This window comes from Phallusia mammillata, chromosome 1, assembly GCF_965637545.1.
Source record: "Phallusia mammillata chromosome 1, kaPhaMamm4.hap1.1, whole genome shotgun sequence".
In the NCBI taxonomy this organism is placed as follows: Eukaryota; Metazoa; Chordata; class Ascidiacea; order Phlebobranchia; family Ascidiidae; genus Phallusia; species Phallusia mammillata.
This window is the reverse complement of record NC_137252.1, coordinates 29,315,366-29,337,699: the sequence shown is the minus strand read 5'-3', so window position 1 is coordinate 29,337,699 and position 22,334 is coordinate 29,315,366. Positions and strand designations below refer to the sequence as shown.

The 22,334-nt window shown below is 42.1% G+C and overlaps 5 protein-coding genes across 5 annotated transcripts; 1 reads left to right on the top strand and 4 right to left on the bottom strand.

The window, feature by feature from the left end:
- Nucleotides 1-951: 951 nt before the first annotated feature.
- LOC145208570 (putative 4-coumarate--CoA ligase 1) lies at nucleotides 952-3,123 on the bottom strand. Its single transcript, XM_080078961.1, has one exon. The coding sequence runs from the start codon at nucleotides 2,894-2,896 to the stop codon at nucleotides 1,364-1,366; it is 1,533 nt and encodes a 510-aa protein (XP_079935087.1). The 5' UTR covers nucleotides 2,897-3,123; the 3' UTR covers nucleotides 952-1,363.
- Nucleotides 3,124-5,048: 1,925 nt separating this feature from the next.
- On the top strand, nucleotides 5,049-7,663 carry LOC145210681 (putative 4-coumarate--CoA ligase 3). The gene has a single exon (XM_080080001.1). It carries the CDS (start codon nucleotides 5,049-5,051, stop codon nucleotides 6,579-6,581), a length of 1,533 nt encoding a protein of 510 aa, XP_079936127.1. The 3' UTR covers nucleotides 6,582-7,663.
- Nucleotides 7,664-7,740: 77 nt separating this feature from the next.
- Nucleotides 7,741-9,939, bottom strand: LOC145209135 (equilibrative nucleobase transporter 1-like). The gene has a single exon (XM_080079383.1). It carries the CDS (start codon nucleotides 9,546-9,548, stop codon nucleotides 8,103-8,105), a length of 1,446 nt encoding a protein of 481 aa, XP_079935509.1. The 5' UTR covers nucleotides 9,549-9,939; the 3' UTR covers nucleotides 7,741-8,102.
- A 3,741-nt stretch (nucleotides 9,940-13,680) lies between these two features.
- Nucleotides 13,681-15,213, bottom strand: LOC145210665 (uncharacterized). Its single transcript, XM_080080000.1, has one exon. The coding sequence runs from the start codon at nucleotides 15,211-15,213 to the stop codon at nucleotides 13,681-13,683; it is 1,533 nt and encodes a 510-aa protein (XP_079936126.1).
- A 630-nt stretch (nucleotides 15,214-15,843) lies between these two features.
- On the bottom strand, nucleotides 15,844-22,298 carry LOC145210649 (uncharacterized). Its single transcript, XM_080079999.1, has 3 exons — nucleotides 19,224-22,298; nucleotides 16,002-19,161; nucleotides 15,844-15,941 (listed from the first exon to the last, which is right to left on the bottom strand). Exons 1-2 carry the CDS (start codon nucleotides 22,296-22,298, stop codon nucleotides 16,654-16,656), a joined length of 5,583 nt encoding a protein of 1,860 aa, XP_079936125.1. The 3' UTR covers nucleotides 15,844-15,941; nucleotides 16,002-16,653.
- Nucleotides 22,299-22,334: the final 36 nt, after the last annotated feature.

The window sequence follows — 22,334 nt, the reverse complement described above, 5'->3', positions numbered from 1 at the left end:
ACTAAAAACAAACAATTAAATTGTAAACAATGACAACACAATGCCGTAAAATTTCCTTCCTGAATAAAGCTAAAATGAAACTCAAAGAGGATTGGCGTCAAATGTGCCAAGCTGGCATGGAACCCGATGCACCCCAAGGCATTCTCATATTCAGTTACACTTTTCGTTTGTACAAATATACAATACTGGCTTCAGTATTTGATTTAACATACTAAAATACGATCGAGCTAAAGGTTAGGTTGTTTAAGTTTAAACCGCAATTGTGTTACAAACACATTGATGCCTTTTCGATTTTGTGATAATGGCCCGTATAGATTACGTCACAAATAATAGGAAAATGCAAACAAATGTCATATTTGACTTGTTCAAATCTGACAGTTAAAAGATTTGTCGTATTCACAAGTAAGCCCGTTTATTGTCAAAGTTATAAACATGCTTGACGATCAATTATATTTTTACAATATATTTAGGGAGAAAAGACAAATGTACAATATTGGCACGAGCATTTGATTTTGAGCATCAAAATACAATCGCGTCAAAGAAATCTGCTGTGTAGATCATATTTGGTACTGATGGACTGCTGCGTGTTTAACCAGAGTAAACAAATGCCGCTAGATGACGCATAACTACCACGGTAGATATCCCTCAAATATACCAAAGTTTAAACTCTTCTAAATATCATGCCCGCTATACATGTTCATGTACAAAATAATAGATTTAAATGCCGTCAAAAGCGACTCATAGAGGTAATCAAATTAGAGAGCCGTTTGGGCTTGATTTCCTGGAAGAATCTTTCTTGAATTCTTGCAAAACTAAAGACCCAACCTTTGGCGTAGGCAGCCAAAAATTTTGGGAGGGGCTAAATAATTTGTTGTCTAATACAACTTTTTGCGCTCGGCGTGCTGTTACTAAAAACGTGACTTGCCAAACTGTGGTTCGACGGGACAGCCAAACGCTTTATTGATTTATTCCATGTCTGCAAAAATCAAAAAAGCATGGATTTCGGCTTACAACTTCGTGACAAAAGTCATTTTTGGTAATTAATAAATTCCTTTGATAGTTAAGAGACGAAACCACAATGATGAGGGACGAAACTACATTAAATTAAAGTTTATTAATGTACAACTTTAAAAATTTGGGAGGGGCCATGGCACCCAAAGGAACTGTTAAATATTTGAAAATGGATTTACAATTCTAAAAAATACAATGTAATCTTCAAGTTTGCAAAACCTACAGTATTACCGTTTTTACTTTCTACCGAATTATCAATCAGATTAAACAAACGATTGTAACTGGTAAGACAGTAAGAGAAATCACAAGAGAACTCATGTATGTACACATTATTTGCTACAAACGTAAACTGCTACACTAGAACACTTTTCAACGGTTTTCCAAGCCCGGTTTTCGGAATGTTGTCAATGAAATCCAGGCCACCGAACAGCTGTTGGTATTTGGCGACGCGGTTGTTGAAAAATTTGAGTAATTCTTTTTTTGTGAGATCATCTCTTTTTCTTACAACAAACGCCTTTGCGGCTTCCTGATATTCTGGATGAGGGACGCGTACTACGACGGCTTCGGCCACAGCTGGATGAGAGAGAAGAACAGCTTCAAGCTCGATGGGAAACACTGCCATGTTTTCAAAGGACTTAATAACGTTCTTGAGTCTGTCAACGATATAAATCGTACCGTTTTGGTCATAGTACCCTAAATCACCAGTGTGTAGCCAGCCGGAAGCCTCCTTAACCTGGTCTGTTGCTTTTTTATTGTACAAATACTCTTTGAACACACATGGGCCTTTAACAAAAAGTTCGCCGCTTTGTCCAGAGCCAAGTTCCTCCCCAGTTTGGATATCAATAACTTTAAGTTGAACATTCGGGCAAAGGTAGCCCACACTGTTGAAAGGTGGTTGTTCTGTAACACAACCCGATGTCATGCCGCCTTCTGAACAACCATAAGCGCTACTAACAATAACATTAAACTTTTCGCTTGCTCTCTGCATGAGCTTTTTGGGGGTGCTCGCGCCTGTTGAGATCAAAAATTTGAGTGAGGTATTACCTTCGATATTCACCTCTTCTGTCAGTCGCCTAAAAGTCACAAAATCACTGACGATTGCGCCTTTGAGCTGGTACTTGCGCAGACAATGGGTAAACAATTCTGGTGGGAGATTCATTGTGATCACGTGCTTCTGCCCCATAAGTAGATATGAGTAAAAGCAGTAGAAACCAAGCAAGTGAACTTGCTTGACTACAGTGATCATGCAGTCACCCTTTTTTAAACCCAAAAGCTTGTTAAAGGTGACAACGGCTGACTGCATATTCGAACTTGTAATTACAACTGCTTTCGGGTCGCCTGTTGAGCCGCTGGTAAAGGCGATAAATGCTGGGTCGTTGTTAATATCAACATCTCGGCATGATGTCAATATTTCCTCCAACATATCACCACCTTCTGGCACTGCTTCTTGGTTCAAGTCGTCAAAATCAATAATTTTCGTCGATTTTGCTTCTTTTTGCAGTTCCTCTTTGTTGCATGGATCGTCACATATGCAAAATTTGGCTTTAACGTGCGCTAGTTGCTTCGCTATGACTTGCGCCTTACTATTCACGTTGTTAACAACTATTATAGCGCCACATAAACTGATCCCCACAACCAAAGGAAAATAATTTGGATGGAAGGGAACAACAAAAGCCACAACATCAGCCTTTTTAACACCTTTATGACGGAGTTTGATTGCAAGATTAATAGCACTCTGTCGAATTTGATCAAATGTCCACGTTTTATCATCAATGGGATCCACAACTGCCACGCTATCGCCAAACTCTTCCATTCGCTCTAGGGCGTATAGAGCGATGGGCACCTGAGGAACTGTCATATCTTCGAAACCACTTTCCAACACCATTTTAACAGTTTATTTCGCTTTATCGAGAAAAAACGGAATACTGAAAAACGACCGAAACTTCAAATTTAGTACCGTAATATATCAAAACCATCACCAGCATGACTTAATTTGACGATCGCTTATTGCCTTTTTAACTAATTAACTATAAAACAAACTCGCAAGAATAAACTAAAGCAATGAAACAGTCTAGTAATCACACGGAATTTGCTGTTACTAACTGCCAAAGCTACGCGAACCAACCTCAAAACCCAAATAACGCAAGCGCAATTCTGGGCACCGAATCGAGGGTGAATAAATAAAGATTTAAAAAGTAGGACAGGCACGCACAAGGGAAACAAACAGCGGTAGGTGCCGATTGAGTTTTTAATGCACTCGAAGCGGGACCATTCCTTGAATTCAAAAACGATGTAGTCTTTACCCGAATTCGTCTGTGCTACATAAACATGTCAGTATGTAACCAAGAAATCCGGTACAGAAACCGACCCCTACTTCGTCTTGAAACGTCTTAAGCCAAGTGACCATGCTTCCCATTACAAACGCATATCGTACAAAGCATGCACAGTAAAATATAGTGTGACCTATAAAGATCCTTGAACGTAAACAAGACTTAAAAGCTGGCACTGACGGACGTTCGTTTGCTAACGTATCAAAGTCATTCTGAGAATCATTTCCCAAAGCAACTTTGTAGATTCAATGGACAGTTCCGATGGGTTCTCCCCTTTCGCCCTTTTCTTCCAGCAGCACTCATTTATGCCATAGGAAAGTTCTTTATTTGAAAGTGGGTGAGGTATAACTTTTCTTGGCATCAACAAAAATGTGAAAAAAACAACAACCTTGGGTTCAAACCATTACCATGGGCGATTTGAAGAACCAGCAAAACGACTGCGCCGCTGTCAAACACCCCGTTGATCAAAGTAGCGTAAAATGACCTATGTTGCGGAACTAGGTTCCCAAGTTGAGTATTGGTAACAAGTAACAGTAATCCGCTGGAGGAAATTAAAGCCATCGCAGGAAATATAATCCAACTACGCTCGATATCCATTGTCCACAACAGAACATAGCCGGTTGTAAGCAAGGCACAACACAGGGTGCGAGCAACCCAGGTCCCATGCCGGTCCAAAACGTAAGCAAAAAGAATTGTAGAAATGTTCAGCCAGGCCACGGACAGCTGAAACACAGAGTTAAATCTTGCTTCGGCTGCTGGACATGTTGTCGTTGCCAAAACAAGCGACGCATTATCCGTTTTGTTAACGTTGCTCGATTCCTGATTATTGCAAGATAGAGAGAAAATCACTTCCTCCTAAACGTACTGGAGCGAAGATCAATCGTTCCAACTTCCAGCTAAAAGTGTTTTCGTAACTTAACAGAATGACTTAAAACCATAAATGGTTTTGATAAAAGCTTCCTTGATTGCCATTTGCTGCGATAAATTTTATTAAATCCATGTTTGGTTATTTAACTGACTATATAAATACAGCAAGAAAAATGAAGGGAAATGGACAAAATAAAAGGAACAAACGAACACAACTATGCCTTGAATGGCACAGTAAGATAGTGCAAGCGCCATAGAGCAAAAACATTTGTCATTGCATAAAAAAAATGGATGAGACGTGCGCAAATAAACGGGCAACAGAAACAATCGCTATGTTTCCGGAAATTGAACACATCCATGACTTTGCACACATTTACCAAGTTGTAATACATTGCAACACATCACGTAGGAATGTTGTCAGGTCGCTTGAAAGTCATAGCCATTTCCTACTTTTGCTGATAACAAAGTGCAAGAACCACAATTTTACGACTAGCACCGTGTCTGAACTTGAAAAGTAAATAATTTTGGAAGATGTTCGTCCGAACCACAGAACACGATTCTTTGTAGCAGTGCATGGAGACATGTGTTTTCTCCCTACCATCAAACAAAAACCTGCAATAAACTTGAAAATTCAATGAGATCATCAAACTAGTATGAAACGGTGTGCATGAAGGTCACTTAAAAATAAGGTTGTTAGGTTGACTTGATTTGCAATTTGACTGCATACCCAAGTTAACAAAATCGTTCATTTGTGTAGTACAGACGAATTCATTTAAACAATACATTGTTCTTGAATATTTAAGTTCTTCTCTAAACAATAAAGCGAAAAAAAATTCTAAAATGGTGTTACAAGGCATTTACGAAGATGTGACACTTCCTCTGGTGCCCATCGCTCTATACGCCCTAGAGCAAATGGAAGAATTTGGCGATAGCGTGGCAATTGTGGATCCCATTGAAGATAAAACGTGGACATTTGATCAAATTCGAAAGAGTGCTATTGATCTTGCAATCAAACTCCGTCTTAAAGGTTGTAAAAAGAGTGATGTTGTGGCTTTTGCTGTCCCCTTCCATCCCAACTATTTTCCTTTGGTTGTGGGGATCAGTTTGTGTGGAGCTTTACTTATTGCTAACAACGTGAATAGTAAGGCACAAGTCATAGCGAAGCAACTAGCGCACGTTAAAGCCAAATTTTGCATATGTGCCGATCCATGCAACAAGGAGGAACTACAAAAAGAAGCAGAATCGACGAAAATTATTGATTTTGACAATTTGAACCAAGAAGCAGTGCCAGAAGGTGGTGAAATGCTGGAGGAAATATTGACATCATACAGAGATGTTGATATTAACAACGACCCAGCATTTATCGCCTTTACCAGCGGCTCAACAGGCGACCCGAAAGCAGTTGTAATTACAAGTTCGAATCTGTTGTCAGCCGTTGTCACCACTAACAAGCTTTTGGGTGTACAAAAGGGTGACTGCATGATTACTGTGGTCAAACAAGTTCACTTGCTTGGTTTTGAGTGCTTTTACTCGTGTCTACTTTTCGGCCAGAAGCACGTGATCACAATGAATCTTCCGCCTGAATTGTTTACCCATTGTCTGCGCAAGTACCAGGCCAAAGGCGCAATAATTAGTGATTTTGTGACTTTTCGACGACTGACAGAAGAGGCGAATATCGAAGGTAACACCTCACTCAAATTTGTAATCTCAACAGGCGCCAGCACCCCAAAGGAGCTCATGCAGAGAGCAAGTGAAAAGTTTAATGTTATTGTTAGTAGCGCTTATGGTTGCTCGGAAGGCGGCTGGACATCGGGTTGTGTCACAGAACAACCACCTTTCAACAGTGTGGGCTACCTTTGCCCGAATGTTCAACTTAAAGTTATTGATATCCAAACTGGGGAGGAACTTGGCTCTGGTCAAAACGGTGAACTTTGGGTTAAAGGCCCATGTGTGTTTAAGGAGTACTTGAACAATAAAAAAGCAACGGATGAGATTAAGGAGGCTTCCGGCTGGCTACACACTGGTGATTTAGGATACTATGACCAAAACGGTACGATTTATATCGTTGACAGACTCAAGAACGTTATTAAGTCCTTTGGAAACATGGCAGTGTTTCCAGTCGAACTTGAAGCAGTTCTTCTCTCTCATCCTGCCGTGGCTGAAGCCGTCGTAGTACGCGTCCCTCATCCAGAATATCAGGAAGCCGCAAAGGCGTTTGTTGTAAGAAAAAGAGATGATCTCACAAAAGAAGAATTACTCGAGGTTTTCAACAACCGCGTCGCCAAATACCAACAGCTTTTCGGTGGCCTGGATTTCATTGACAACATCCCAAAAACCGGGCTTGGAAAACCGTTGAAAAGTGCTCTTGTGTAGATATTTACATTTACAGCAAACAATGTGTACATGTATGAGTTCTCTTGAGTTTTCTCGTACTGTCTCATCATTTACAATTGTTTGTTTAATCTGCTTGGCAAGTCGGTACAAAATAAAAACGGTAATATTGTAGCTTTTGCAAAATAGAAGATTTCATTGTTTTATTTTAGGATTGTAAATGCATTTTCAAATATTTAACAGTCACTTGGGGTCTTTTGGGTTTTGTTTCAAGAAAGATTCTTCTTGAAATGATACCCAAACCAAATGGCTCTCTGATGTGATTGCCTCACTTTTCACATGTTTACCGGGCAGAGGAAGTGATTTTCTCTCTATCTTGCAATAATCAGGAGTCGAGCAACGTTAACAAAACGGAAAATGCGTCGCTTGTTTTTGTCAACGTTTAGTCTACAATTCTTTTTGCTTACATTTCGGACAGGTATGGGAGCTGGGTTGCTCGCACCCTGTGTTGTGCCTTGCTTACAACCGGCTATGTCCTGTTGTGGACAATGGATATCGAGCGTAGTTGGATTCTATTTCCTGCGATGGCTTTAATTTCTTCCAGCGAATTAATGTTACTTGTTACCAATACTCAACTTGGGAACCTAGTTCCGCAACATATTTTTTTACGTTACTTTGATCAACGGGGTGTTTGACAGCGGCGCAGTCGTTTTGCTGGTGCTTTGAATCGCCTATGGTAATGGTATGAACCCAAGGGCATTTTATGCTCTGATGACTGGAGTAGGTTGTGTTTTCGCCGTCCGAACATTTTTATTGATGCCAAAATCATTATAATTCACTCCTTTTAAAATAAAGAACTTTCCTATGGCATAAATGAGTGTGACTGGAAGAAAAGGGGCAAAGAGGAAAGCCCAGCTAAGCTTAAATGTTGATGTAGGTTTCCTTCTTGCAACATGCGTTTCAAAAATTACAATATTAGTGTAAATTTTGAATATAAGTCTACAACGTTTAGTGTTTTAAATTTAGACTCAGCTCGGCATCAGACATTGTGCAATGAGCTAGCGTTTTCTTCTTTGTGTTATTTTGTTTTATCTCTACATTCGTTGATTTTGCAGAGCGAAAGATGATGCCCATATGCGTAAAATATACATCGTTTCAAATCCATTTTTTGTCCAAATCTGTTAACCCGCCAATTATTCTTGCGTAATTTCAACACGTTTATAGGTTTAGATGCAGTGAAGAGAGAGAACCGGGAAAAAGAAAAAAACAAGAATTATTTTCCTCCTAGTGGTGATTTTGGAGTTTTTTAGGCTCATCCAGCAAATTGTTTTCGTTTTGTGCAACACTTTGTATTGAAGTGATCAACATTATTGACCTCAATATATATTATCTATATGTTAAAAATCCATGCCGACTGCAACAATTACAATTCATTTGTCGAATTTGATTGCAAGCACAAGTCCAAGATAGCTACAGATGTCCTGGGACTACACGAAAGCACTAACACAATCACCTCGCAAGGTATTTGTAGCAAGATGTTCAGAAAATACCACGAGTTTAAGGCTATTCTTTGCACACAGTACGTGATAAATTCGAAGCGTAAGCTTTGGAATAAAGGTAAAACGGGTGAAAAAGACAAAGAACTGAGGCAAAAAGGAAATACACATTAACTACAGTGAAGCCGTTTGTCACATCGACAGCAATTTTGAACAAGGCGTATTGGAGAAGACTGCCACACCCGACCAAGGCTTGGGTTACGCCCATTAATTTGCCAAAATGTTTCATAGGAAATGCCTGCGCTAGAAAATTAAAGGCTGTTCCAAAAAGAAAAGCGCGGAAGAAGAGAACGAGTGCGAAGGAAACGTACAACTCCTTGGCAAGAATCGCCACCGATAACGCAATTTGCAACAAAACAGTACAAGTAACCTGAGCTAGAAGCCCTCGTAAAGTCGTGAGTTTAGGGTTGTTTATCCGTGTTTTGTAATATTTCATTACTAAATCCGAAAGGAGTCCGTTAATCGGAGCCACGAAAGCGCCGCAAATCATCATATAACCCAGGACTTCAGTGTAAAAGCTAACTTCAGCATCGGCCTGAAATTCAAGCATCCACGTAATTGTACTTCCCAACACAAACACATACCTGATGTAACATGTGGTGTAGAAGAGTACGTGAAAAATGTATAGTCTTGAACGTAAACACGACTGAAATGTTGGTGTTAATGTATTTACATCATCTGACAATTCAGTTTCTTCCATTCGTTCGGAGTTCAACCCATCCAATTCCATTTTCAGATCAGCGTTGATCTTTCTGTTGCAAAGTTCTTTAAAGCCGTATGAATACTTTTCATCATTTAGCAAAAACGGAACTACGTTCTTTGGCATCAGGAGGAATGTTCTTATTGTGCATAACACTGAGAACCCAATCATCAGCGCGTAAAACACCGTGGGGTCCAAGCCCCTGTCGTAAGCAATCTTGAAAACATGAAACACAATCGTACCGCTATCAAAAAGGCCGTTAAACGCAGTAATCCAGAAAGATCGATGCTCTGGAACTAGATTACCGAGTTGAATGTTGGTAACTGATAACAGAAAACCACCTGAAGATATCGCAATGATAGCAGGAATAAGCATCCAACTTAAAGCGGGGTTCATAAAGCACAGACCTGAATAGCCGACGATTAAAAGTGTACAGCCTATGGTTCGGGCTGCCCAAGTTCCCCATCTGTCCAGCACATAACCTGTTATAATCGTAAAAATATTAAGACACACGATTGTCACTTGGAAAACCAAATTAAAAGTTTCCTCCGCTGCCGGGCAAGACACGATATCCGAATAGTTTTTAGTTGGTTGCAGTTCTGTATAATTGCTTGGCTGCTCGTCGCAGAGGCTTCTAAAATACCCTTCCTTGGTCAGGACGTACTGCAAAGATGGCCAGCCATAGAAATTGCCTGCCACAAGTAAAGACTCGATCATGGCTGAGCCAATACTCATAGCGTACAATCGTCGCATATTTCTCTATCCTAGTTCAAAATCAAGCACCTGGAAATAATTTAAACTGTTTTGTGTTCAGCACATTGAATGCTCACGATGCAGAGCAAATAACTTTTATGCCGGCTCAAACTTTGTGGTTTTACTTGAAGAATAGCATAAAAGTCGTGCAGTTTGGTTTAGTCGTAAAACCGAAGGGTTGTAACGCGAAAAACAGCCCATCATGGTGTGTGTGAAGCTGCCGTAAACTGGTGAAAATGTTGGGCAAACATTAAACACGCTGCTGCTATAATTGCATTGTACTACGGATGGTGACATGCTGAATTGCGGAAAAGCTTCATGGTAAAGCAGGGTGATGCTATAGCCGGTGAAACTAACATATTTTAGTAAGGGAAGTCTTTACATTACAACGTCCAACACTGTTCTAATTATTTAAATTTGTTTCTCTTCTTGCTCTAAAGTTTGTCAATCTGTGCATAAATAAATGACGTAATATATCAGTGGTAAATGTTATTTGTCGTGAAACTTGTATTTAATACATTTGTTTGACCAGATCACCAAAGATAATTCTGTTTCGGCAGTGACTATAGGCATGTGTACCGCTTATGGTGGCTGAAGGACACTTGATCTATTCAAACACCAGTAAGCAATAATTCAAGTCTGGCAATATTTAATCGTTGCAATATCTAACCTACATTTGTTCGCTCATAACTGTAGTTGCTAAACTGACACCAATATCTCTTTGACACTGCATTTGTTCGGATATAATGTTACTGGATAGGTACATTGCAAGTAATCTATGCAACGAATGCTGATTTGTATCGAGCAAGGTAATTTAACTAATAGAGATCAGTCAAAACAATGACCCACCAGCTGTGCTAGGGTGCTAACTACAGAACAACCGCTTCATCGCTCTAATTGCAATTACTGGTCAAACTACTTTTTATTTTCTTGCTTTTATTTTCTTCACTGCGATCGAGTTTTTTACCATTTTTTTTTATCATGCAGTATTTCTACAAATCCAAGATACACGTTTGGGACTGTTTGCTTTCCCCATGCTGTTTAAATAAATGCTGCCACCCCAACTATATTTCAGTCACTTTTGTGACCAGTGCGCAAACAAGACTGTAAAAACATGGCTACAGTTTGTGCCAACTAAAAACAAACAATTAAATTGTAAACGATGACAACACAATGCCGTACAATTTCCTTCCTGGATAAAGCTAAAATGAAACTCGAAGAGGGTTGGCGTCAAGTGTGCCAAGTTGGCATGGAACCCGATGCACCCCAAGGCATTCTGATATTCAGTTACACTTTTCATTTGTACAAATATACAATACTGGCTTCAGTATTTGATTTAACATACTAAAATACGATCGAGCTAAAGGTTAGGTTGTTTAAGTTTAAACCGCAATTGTGTTAAACACACATTGATGCCTTTTCGATTTTGTGATAATGGTTCGTACTAGATTACGTCACAAATAATAGGAAAATGCATATTTGATCATATTTGACTTGTTCAATTCTGACCGTTAAAAGATTTGTCGTGTTTACAAGTAAGCCCGTTTATTGTCAAAGTTATAAACATGCTTGGCGATCAATTATATTTTTACAATATATTTAGGGAGAAAAGACAAATGTACAATATTGGCACGAGCATTTGATTTTGAGCATCAAAATACAATCGCGTCAAAGAAATCTGCTGTGTAGATCATATTTGGTACTGATGGACTGCTGCGTGTTTAACCAGAGTAAACAAATGCCGCTAGATGACGCATAACTACCACGGTAGATATCCCTCAAATATACCAAAGTTTAAACTCTTCTAAATATCATGCCCGCTAAACATGTTCATATACAAAATAATAGATTTAAATGCCGTCAAAAGCGACTCATAGAGGTAATCAAATTAGAGAGCCATTTGGGCTTGATTTCCTGGAAGAATCTTTCTTGAATTTTTTCAAAACTAAAGACCCAAAGGAGTGGCGTAGGACTTTTTTAGGCTCATCCAGCAAATTGTTTTCGTTTTGTGTAGTGATGTACCGAATCGGCTAAATTTTGATTCGGCCGAAACCGAATATTCGGCGGTTTTGCCGAATAAATTCGGCCGAATCATTTATGACGTCACGCGAAGTCGTACGCTACGCGTTTGACGTGAAAAAATGTTTATCTACCAGGCAGCCAGTGCAAAATAGTTGTGTTTCGTCCTTATTTCAGTTCTGTGGGGTTTAAAATTGCCTTAAGCATGATTGGCACCTGCCAATAAATTACAAATTTTTTTGACTACCGTGGGAAAAACGGTAATGTGTTGAAAAAGATAAACATTGACGCAATTTTCGTTATGTTTGGGCTTTTGAAAGATTGCATGGACCTTAATAAGCAGAAAAGACATGTTTAACGCTTTAAATTTGTGTTCGTAAAAGATTCGGTTTCGGCCGAATCGCAACAAATTATTCGGCCGAAACCGAATCTTTGCAAAAGTGATCGATTCGGCCGAATAAATTCGGCAAACCGAATATTCGGTACATCTCTAGTTTTGTGCAACACTTAGATTGAAGTGATCAACATTATTGACCTCAATATATATTATCTATATGTTAAAAATCCATGCCGACTACAACAATTACAATTCATTGTCGAATTTGTTTGCAAGCACAAGTCCAAGAAAGCTAAAGATGTCCTGGGACTACACGAAAGTACTAACACAATCACCTCGCAAGGTATTTGTAGCAAGATGTTCAGAAAATACATTGCAAGTAATCTATGCAACGAATGCTGATTTGTATCGAACAAGGTAATTTAACTAAACTTAATAGAGATCAGTCAAAACAATGACCCACCAGCTGCGCTAGGGTGCTAACTACAGAACAACCGCTTCATCGCTCTAATTGCAATTACTGGTCAAACTACTTTTATTTCATTGCTTTTATTTTCTTCACTGCGATCGAGTTTTTTACCATTTTTTTATCATGCAGTATTTCTACAAATCCAAGATACACGTTTGGGACTGTTTGCTTTCCCCATGCTGTTTAAATAAATGCTGCCACCCCAACTATATTTCAGTCACTTTTGTGACCAGTGCGCAAACAAGACTGTAAAAACATGGCTACAGTTTGTGCCAACTAAAAACAAACAATTAAATTGTAAACGATGACAACACAATGCCGTAAAATTTCCTTCCTGAATAAAGCTAAAATGAAACTCAAAGAGGGTTGGCGTCAAATGTGCCAAGCTGGCATGGAACCCGATGCACCCCAAGGCATTCTGATATTCAGTTACACTTTTCGTTTGTACAAATATACAATACTGGCTTCAGTATTTGATTCAACATACTAAAATACGATCGAGCTAAAGGTTAGGTTGTTTAAGTTTAAACCGCAATTGTGTTAAACACACATTGATGCCTTTTCGATTTTGTGATAATGGTCCGTATAGATTACGTCACAAATAATAGGAAAATGCAAACAAATGTCATATTTGACTTGTTCAAATCTGACAGTTAGAAGATTTGTCGTATTTACAAGTAAGCCCCTTTATTGTCAAAGTTATAAACATGCTTGACGATCAATTATATTTTTACAATATATTTAGGGAGAAAAGACAAATGTACAATATTGGCACGAGCATTTGATTTTGAGCATCAAAATACAATCGCGTTAATGAAATCTGCTGTGTAGATCATATTTGGTGCTGATGGACTGCTGCGTGTTTAACCAGAGTAAACAAATGCCGCTAGATGACGCATAACTACCACGGTTGATATCCCTCAAATATACCAAAGTTTAAACTCTTCTAAACATGAACAATGCCCGCTAAACGTGTTCATGTATAAAATTATAGATTTAAATGCCGTAAAAAGCGACTCATAGAGGTAATCAAATTAGAGAGCCGTTTGGGTTTGATTTCCTGGAAGAATCTTTCTTGAATTTTTGCAAAACTAAAGACCTAAAGTAACTGTTGGATATTTGAAAATGCATTTACAATCCTAAAATAAAACATGTAATCTTCAAGTTTGCAAAAACTACAGTATTATCGTTTTTTTATTTTCTACCGAATTATCAATCAGATTAAACCAACGATTGTAATTGGTAAGACAGTAAGAGAAATCACCAAACTCATGTATGTACACATTATTTGCTACATACGTAAATTACTACACTAGAAAACTTTTTAACGGTTTTCCAAGCCCGGTTTTCGGAATGTTGTCAATGAAATCCAGGCCACCGAAAAGCTGTTGGTACTTGGCGACGCGGTTGTTGAAAAACTCGAGTAATTCTTCTTTTGTGAGATCATCTCTTTTTCTTACAACAAACGCCTTTGCGGCTTCCTGATATTCTGGATGAGGGACGCGTACTACAACGGCTTCGGCCACAGCTGGATGAGAGAGAAGAACAGCTTCAAGTTCGATGGGAAACACTGCCATGTTCTCAAAGGACTTAATAACGTTCTTGAGTCTGTCAACGATATAAATCGTACCGTTCTGGTCATAGTACCCTAAATCACCAGTGTGTAGCCAGCCAGAAGCCTCTTTAATCTCATCCGTTGCTTTTTTATTGTTCAAGTACTCCTTAAACACACATGGACCTTTAACCCAAAGTTCACCGCTTTGTCCAGAGCCAAGTTCCTCCCCAGTTTGGATATCAATAACTTTAAGTTGAACATTCGGGCAAAGGTAGCCCACACTGTTGAAAGGTGGTTGTTCTGTGACACAACCCGATGTCATGCCGCCTTCCGAACAACCATAAGCGCTACTGACAATAACATTAAACTTTTCGCTTGCTCTCTGCATGAGCTCCTTTGGGGTGCTGGCGCCTGTTGAGATCAAAAATTTGAGTGAGGTATTACCTTCGATATTCGCCTCTTCTGTCAGTCGCTTAAAAGTCACAAAATCACTGACGATTGCGCCTTTGGCCTGATACCTGCGCAGACAATAGGTAAACAATTCTGGCGGGAGATTCCTTGTGATCACGTGCTTTTGCCCCATAAGTAGATATGAGTAAAAGCAGTAGAAACCAAGCAAGTGAACTTGCTTGACTACAGTGATCATGCAGTCACCCTTTTTTAAACCCAAAAGCTTGTTAAAGGTGACAACGGCTGACAACAGATTCGAACTTGTAATTACAACTGCTTTCGGGTCGCCCGTTGAGCCGCTGGTAAAGGCGATAAATGCTGGGTCGTTGTAAATATCAACATCTCTGTATGATGTCAATATTTCCTCCAACATATCACCACCTTTTGGCACTGCTTCTTTGTTCAAGTCGTCAAAATCAATAATTTTCGTCGTTCCTGCTTCGTTTTGCAGTTCATCTTTGTTGCATGCATCGGCACATATGCAAAATTTGGCTTTAACGTGTGCTAGTTGCTTCGCTATGACTTGCGCCTTACTATTCACGTTGTTAGCAACTATTATAGCTCCACATAAACTGATCCCCACAACCAAAGGAAAATAATTTGGATGTAAGGGAACAACAAAAGCCACAACATCACCCTTTTTTACACCTTGTAGACGGAGTTTGATTGCAAGATTAATAGCACTCTGTCGAATTTGTCTGAACGTCGACGTTTTGTCATCAATGGGATCCACAATTGCCACGCTATCGCCAAACTCTTCCATTCGCTCTAGGGCATATAGAGCAAGGGGCACCTGAGGAACTGTCATATCTTCGAAACCACTTTTTAACACCATTTTAACAGTTTATTTCGCTTTGTGGAGGAAAACACGGAATATTAAAAAACGTTCGAAACAGTAACTTTAGTAATAGATTAAATCCATCAACAGCATGACTTAAACTGACGATCACTGTTTGCCTTCTTAACTATAAAATAAACACGATAAATTAAATAAATGCAATTAAACAGTGTAAAAATAACAAGGAATTTGCTGTTACTAACTGTCAAAGCTACCTGAACCAACCTCAAAACCCAAACAAAACAAGCGCAACTCTGGGCACCGAATCGAGGGTGAATAAATAAAGATAAGACGTAAAAAGTAGGACAGGCACGCACATGGAGATACAAGCAGCGGTGGGTGCCGATTGAGATTTTACCGTACTGGAGTTTCAAAAATTCCTTGAATTCAAAAACGATGTATTATTTTACTGAATTCGTCTGTGCTCCATAAACAAACAATTTTGCAAACTAGCAGGCAAATTGCAAATCAAGTCCATTTAAGAACCTGATTTTTAAGTGACAGTCATGGTCACTATTTTATACTGTAACGTCCCGTGAACGCGCCCCGGTTACAGCGCGGAACGTCACACGAGGGGGGATTGAAACGCGATTCCTAAAGGTCTCCAACAAGCAGTCCACACAGATAGGGTGTTTTGTAGATCTTATATTCAAACACTTTCAATGAAGAATGAAGAGGACGGTGGGAGGCGGTAGAAACGATCGGAAACGGATAGGAAACGGTTTCTACAAAAAACATGGCATTAGCACTGCGCTTTAAATGTAGGAATGTAACTTTAAGCTCACCAACTGTTATGGGAACCGGAAGACAACAAATAACATGGGCAATCCCAGAAATCACTGTCACACACCTAAATACACAATAAAACATGAGACCACAATATGCCATTATGACGTCAAACACAATGCTTACCAAGCTATGTAGAGCAACAGTGTAGAAAGTCACGCTTCACGTGAATATCGTACAAGAACGCTGCGTAAACAAATACAACTTAAATAAACCCAACTACACGTACAGTACGACTATTAAAAAAGGGGAATGACATTTTAGGTCAAGTTCACAGCGGTTAGCAGTCATTATGGTGATTCACAATATTGAGTCATTAAACACATATATACAAAGTGACTCACCAATAATCGTCAATAAACAGCTTTTCTACAACAACCGACGCAGCACCGTGCTCCACGGAAGTCAGCAACGAAAAGAACTAAACCACGTTGCGTTATCACACAAAACTGGCAGTCCATTGTTACGTCACACAACGCAATAGATTACAACACAAGTTGTACTGAGGAAATGCGGGAATCTATAGAAATCGGCAATTACTGGCAAATAAGATGTAACATACCCCCCCACAATGTACGAATCCAAGGAGTACATTTACAACACAACACACAAACATCGGCAGTAATTGCGAACACAAAAAAACACAACTAATCACGCATCGCGTCGGAGCAAGCACAATTTTGCAATTGGGCGTCTCAAGGCACCAGTGTGAGTCTTGACCACCACCTGGCGCACTATTCCCTTGCGATCAGGAAGCACCTCGGTCACGCGACCCAGAAGCCATTTGCTCCTGGGCTGATTATCATCCGCTACAAGCACAACGTCACCGACTGCGAAATTAGAATGTCCATTTGCCCACTTCGATCTGGGCATTAACGTCGGTAGGTACTCGCGCGACCATCGTCGCCAAAATTGGTCGGCCAAGTATTGTACTTGGCGCCAACGGTTACGATGGTAACAGTCCTTCCCCGTAAACAGTCCAGGGGGCATATTCGGCGCTGCACGTTGCAGCAGTAGGTGATTTGGTGTAAGGGGCGCCTCATCCTTCGAATCGAACGTCACAGGAACCAAGGGACGAGAATTCAGGATGGCCTCGACCTCCACCATCAGCGTCATCAGTTTCTCGTCGGACAAGGTCTGCTCCGAAAGCAGAGCGTTGAGGATTTTGCGCACAGAGCGTATCATTCGCTCCCAAACCCCACCCATGTGGCTGGCAGTGGGAGGATTGAAGCTCCACGCAATTTCACGTTGTTGCAGATATTTGTAAATCTGCCTTTGATTCCACCGGTTTAGTTCTTCGCGCAGGATGCGCTCAGCTCCAACGAAGTTTGTGCCGTTGTCGCTGAAGATCTGGTCTGGCCGTCCTCGACGACCGATAAAACGTCGGAGAGCTCCGATAAAGGAGTCCGTAGACAGTGAATGCGCTATTTCGATATGCGCGGCCCTGGTGGAAAAACAGGTAAAGATACACCCGTACCTCTTTACCTCACTTCGTCCTTGCTTCACAAGGAAAGGACCAAAGTAGTCGACACCGACCACTGAGAACTGCGGCTTATTGGCCTGCAGTCTCGCAGCAGGAAGGTCTGCCATCATCTGTTTGCCCAGGGAGCCATTTCTTCGTCGACAGGAAACACACTTGCCGAGAACACGACGAACCGCTACCCCTCCTTTGATGATCCAGTAGCGTTGCCTGAGAGACGACCACGTGTGTCCCATTCCAGAATGGCCAACCTCGTCATGCTGCTGCATAATCACCAGGTCGGTAAACCGATGGTCGTATGGAAGAATCATAGGATGTTTAACATCGAACTCGACACATGCACGCTCGAGCCTTCCACCAACTCTCATAACTCCATCGACTAGAATTGGATTGAGCTTTTCAAGAGCTCTCCTTTTCTTTGGTAAACGAATGGCTTCGCCTTTGGCCTTCAACATCGTAGCGATAACGCCCGGAAAACTTCGTTTTTGTACATACTTGACGATCTCAAGCTCGGCAGCCTTGAGTTCAACAACGGTCAGTTGCCCAGTTGGTACTTTGTATTTGGCAGGAGACCTCCTTGACGTCAACATCGACTTGAATCTAAGCAACCAGCTTACAGCCCTTTTCAGCCGATTGAGTGATGAGTATCTGGCAATGAGTCGATCCGTAGCGGACTCGTTGGCAACCAGACAAACGGTTTGAGTTTCTTTCTTTACTAAAAGAAATTCGATTGGCACTGACGACAAGTCCGGACAGGTGGGCCATGTATCTTCTTGCTCCCAAAGAAACTGGGGTCCATTAAGCCATCGGCTGGACCTAAGGAATTTATTTACACCGAGTCCACGAGACGCTTCGTCGGCTGGATTTACCTTGGTGCTGACGTGTCTCCATTGACTAGGCCGGGAAACATCCTCGATTTTGGCCAAGCGATTTGCAACGAATACTGGGAAGCGCTTATTGCAGTTGCGAATACTTTGAAGAACCGCAGTCGAATCCGTCCAGAACACGGATTGGCATTCGTACAGTTGCAACTCCTTTCTCACAAGTCGATCCAACTTGGCTGCAACAACAGCCGCCGTCAGCTCCAGGCGGGGAATCGAACATGTCTTCAGGGGGGCAACGCGTGCCTTGCCTATTACAAACGAGCAGTGAATGCGTCCTCGCTCGTCTACCAGCCTCAGATAGGTCACCGCGCCGTAAGCAGTAGATGACGCATCTGCAAAATGGTGCAATTCCGTTTTTCGCACCTTACCAAAATCGTGGGGCTTCACACATCTTGGCACAACGACGTCTCCTAACCGCGGTAGTTGCTGCAACCATTTTGCCCACGATTCAGAGTCTTCATCGGACAGAACGTCATCCCATCCCAGCTGCTTTCTGCAGAGATCTCTTTGCATCGTCTTGGCCACCACGATCACAGGCGCTGCAAAGCCAAGAGGATCGTATAAGGAACTTACCACCGACAGGATTAACCTTCTGGTGTAGGCCGTAGGCTGCTTTACATCGAAATTGAAACCGAACTCGTCCGACGAAACGTTCCATCGAACACCAAGTACCCTCTCGCAGGAGGAACCATCCACGTCCAGCTCCTTCACCGATTTAGCCCATTCCTCTTCATCAATAGACGCGAGAACTCGCTCGCTGTTGCTAAGCCACTTGGTTAGCCGAAATCCCTTCTTCTTGAGAAGTTAAGACAAAAACTCGCGCAGGAAGGGGAAGAAGTCGCTCCAAACAAATGAACAAGCATCCTGTGTGTGGTGGGCTTCTTCGACACATCGCCATCGGGCCACCACAAGAACCGAAGTGCATCACAATCTGTCAGTTTCACACGAATCTGATGAAACATGGCCTCCACGGCGGCCACAAGAGCTACCCTTTCCATCCGAAACCTTGAAAGAACTCCTACTAAGGAATTGGTCAGATCCGGACCCTGGAGTAAAGCATCATTCAACGACTGGTCGCGGTATTTGGCAGCACAGTCAAAAACTACCAGCACCTTTCCGGGCTTGTGTGGATTTGTGACAGGGTGATGCGGCAGGTACCATACTACCTCTGCAGACCGTTCCTCATCTGGAACTTCTTCGGCATAGCCTTTAGCTATGTAACCCTGTACCGTCTTTGTGTACGCATCGCGTAGCACGGCGTCGCGTCTCATGCGACGTTCCAAAGAACCCAAACGATTTAGCGCCATGTCCCGGTTGCACCGAAGCGGTTGTGCGTTCGGGCGCCATGGCAACGGCAATTCGTAATGACCTTGCTTAAATTGCACACTGGTTTTCATTTTATCCAAGACGAACCTGTCTTCACGCGACATAGGCATCGCGTCGGGGTTGGTGTCTTGAAAGTCGGTCTTCCACATTCGCTCTAACTTCCCTTGCAGCGAATCATCGGCAACTTGAGTAAAGTTGACGGAAAACAAATCGGTTGACTTGCTAGAGACAGGTCCTGCCAATGCCCATCCAAGTGGAACTCTAAATGCAACAGGTTGCTTCGGTTTTCCCTTTCGTACCTCTTGCACGAGAAAGGCCTCTGGAACGTTCAGCCCGATGAGCAACAAAGCTTCACTGCAATCTACCTGTGGGAATGACAGGTCTCTGATATGTGGCAGCGCATCCAATTCCGCGTTTCTCGGAAACTTGTTGGCGGCAATAGGCAGACAATCAACAGCGAACACCTCGGGAAGTTCCACAGTTGTGGAGCCATCGAGCGAAGCAACAGATAAATTTACACTTTTGCCCTTGCGCCTGCGACTGTCCCCGTTGATCGTTTTAAGCGTCACGTTGCTAGGTTCACCTTGCAGCCCAAGCTTATCTGCCAGTTTCTTGTCGCACAAGGTAATGCCCGAGCCAGTATCTAAAAGAGCGTATGTATTAACAGCCCTACCGTTAGCACGGACTTTGACCGCAACCATCATCAAGTTGACGCTCTGTCTACCAAAGGAAGCATGACAGTCCTTTCCAATCGCCGACACAACCGAACAAACTGTCCGTTCCGGCGCAGGTCCTTTGACAGGAGACTCGCCCTCTCTCTTCTCTGGCGGATGCAACAAGGTGTGATGGGCTTCATTGCAGTCCCTCACGGTACACGCTTTGGGGCTGTTGCACTTAGTGGCAAAGTGCCCAAATCTGAAACAATTATCACAGAGTCTACGGCGCCAGGTGACGCGCAGACGATCGCGGTAAGGTAGGGATTTAAATTCCTCGCACTTAGCAAGCACGTGGTTTCCCGAACAGCACTGGCACAACGGGGTAGTGGGAAAATGGGAAGGTCCGGCACGAACCTTCGGCCTAGATTCTTGTTCGCTTACAACGACATGACTGGAAGCCTTTACATGACTACTTTTACCTTTCGCCTTCTTATCTTCGTTGCGATGCTCATCGAGCATGCGGCTGAACAACGAATTTGCAATCCGATCCTCAGTTTCCACAAAGTCGACAAGATGCTCAAACAAAGGTTCACGGCCAGTATCTCTGAGGATTTTCTCAACACGCCGTTTCCAAGCCTCCTGCATCTTAAACGGTAGACGATTCACAACAGCAATCAACGTAGGGTAATTATTCATCTCGGAATGCTCGTCAATGTCTGAAAGTGTAAGTAAACAATCGCGCAGCGACTGCGCAAACTCGCTTAAACCAGCAGCATCGTTCGGTCGCAATTCTGGACCGTTGACAACACACCTCACACATGCATGAGCGATTATGTGTGACTTGCCAAAGTGGTCGTCCAGTAACTGTCTCGCTTGTTGGTACCCGTTTACCTTTAGTCTAAAGCAGTGTTCAATCAATTTACGGGCTTTGCCATCACAATGCTGCGCCAAATATGACAATTTGGCACCGTCGTCATCGACCTTGTCGTCGATACGAGAATCAAAATTGCGGACAAACTTCCAATAGTCCATTGGATTGCCGTCAAAAACGAGAACTTTAGGCTTTGGTCTGTTTATGTGCTTCACAAGCGATGCAATCTCATTGTCATGTACGCCAGTTGGCTTGACTGAACCATATATACAAGAATTATTTACAATTGGGTTTGTTGCGGTGACATACCGCTGGTCAGGAGGGCTTCTCTGCGACGTGACAGGCGGTGACGTGAACAACACGCGACGTTGATCCCCGAGCGGCTCCTCCAGGGGAGGCGTGGTCGATTCACCAGAACCTTCCTTCACCGTCACGTACTCCGTGTTTCCTGACATCTCGTCCCAAACCTTCTCTTCAACCTCTGCGGCTTGTAGCTGGTGCTGCAGTTCCAACATTTCTATTTTATCACTTTGGCGCTGTTCTTCTTCAGCACGACGGATTTCTTCTTCGGCCCGTCGTCTGTCTTCTTCTGCTCGTAGTATTTCCGTTTGCCTGACCAGCTCCTGCTTCTGCGCAGTCTGTTGAATAGCAAGACGCGCGAGCTGTGTCGTTACTTTAACTCTAGTTCTACTGTTAGTCGAAGAACTCGAGCGCCTACTTCGTCCGCAGAACGAGTCGTTGTCCTTTGGACTCTTATCACCGCTTCCACTCGGACTAGCTATGTTAATAGGTAAAACATTGCTAGATAAAGAATTTATGTCACGAACCCAGTGAGAAACACGGTCATCGAATTCGGTCTTGTTTTTTCTCACGCTTGCTAGTTCTTCGGCAAGATCAGGATGCGCCTCGTAGGCAGCAACAGCATCGACAAAAAGATGTTCAAGCGCAACCAATACCGTCTCGAGCATCTGCTTGTCGTGGTGGTCCTTCATCAGGTACTCGGCGACTAGGTACTGTTCACTGAGACGTCGACGACAATCAGCGACCGCATCAGGAGTCGTGACGTTTGATTGACTCATCTTTGAACCGCTTAAATATTTAACAAACGGTTAAAC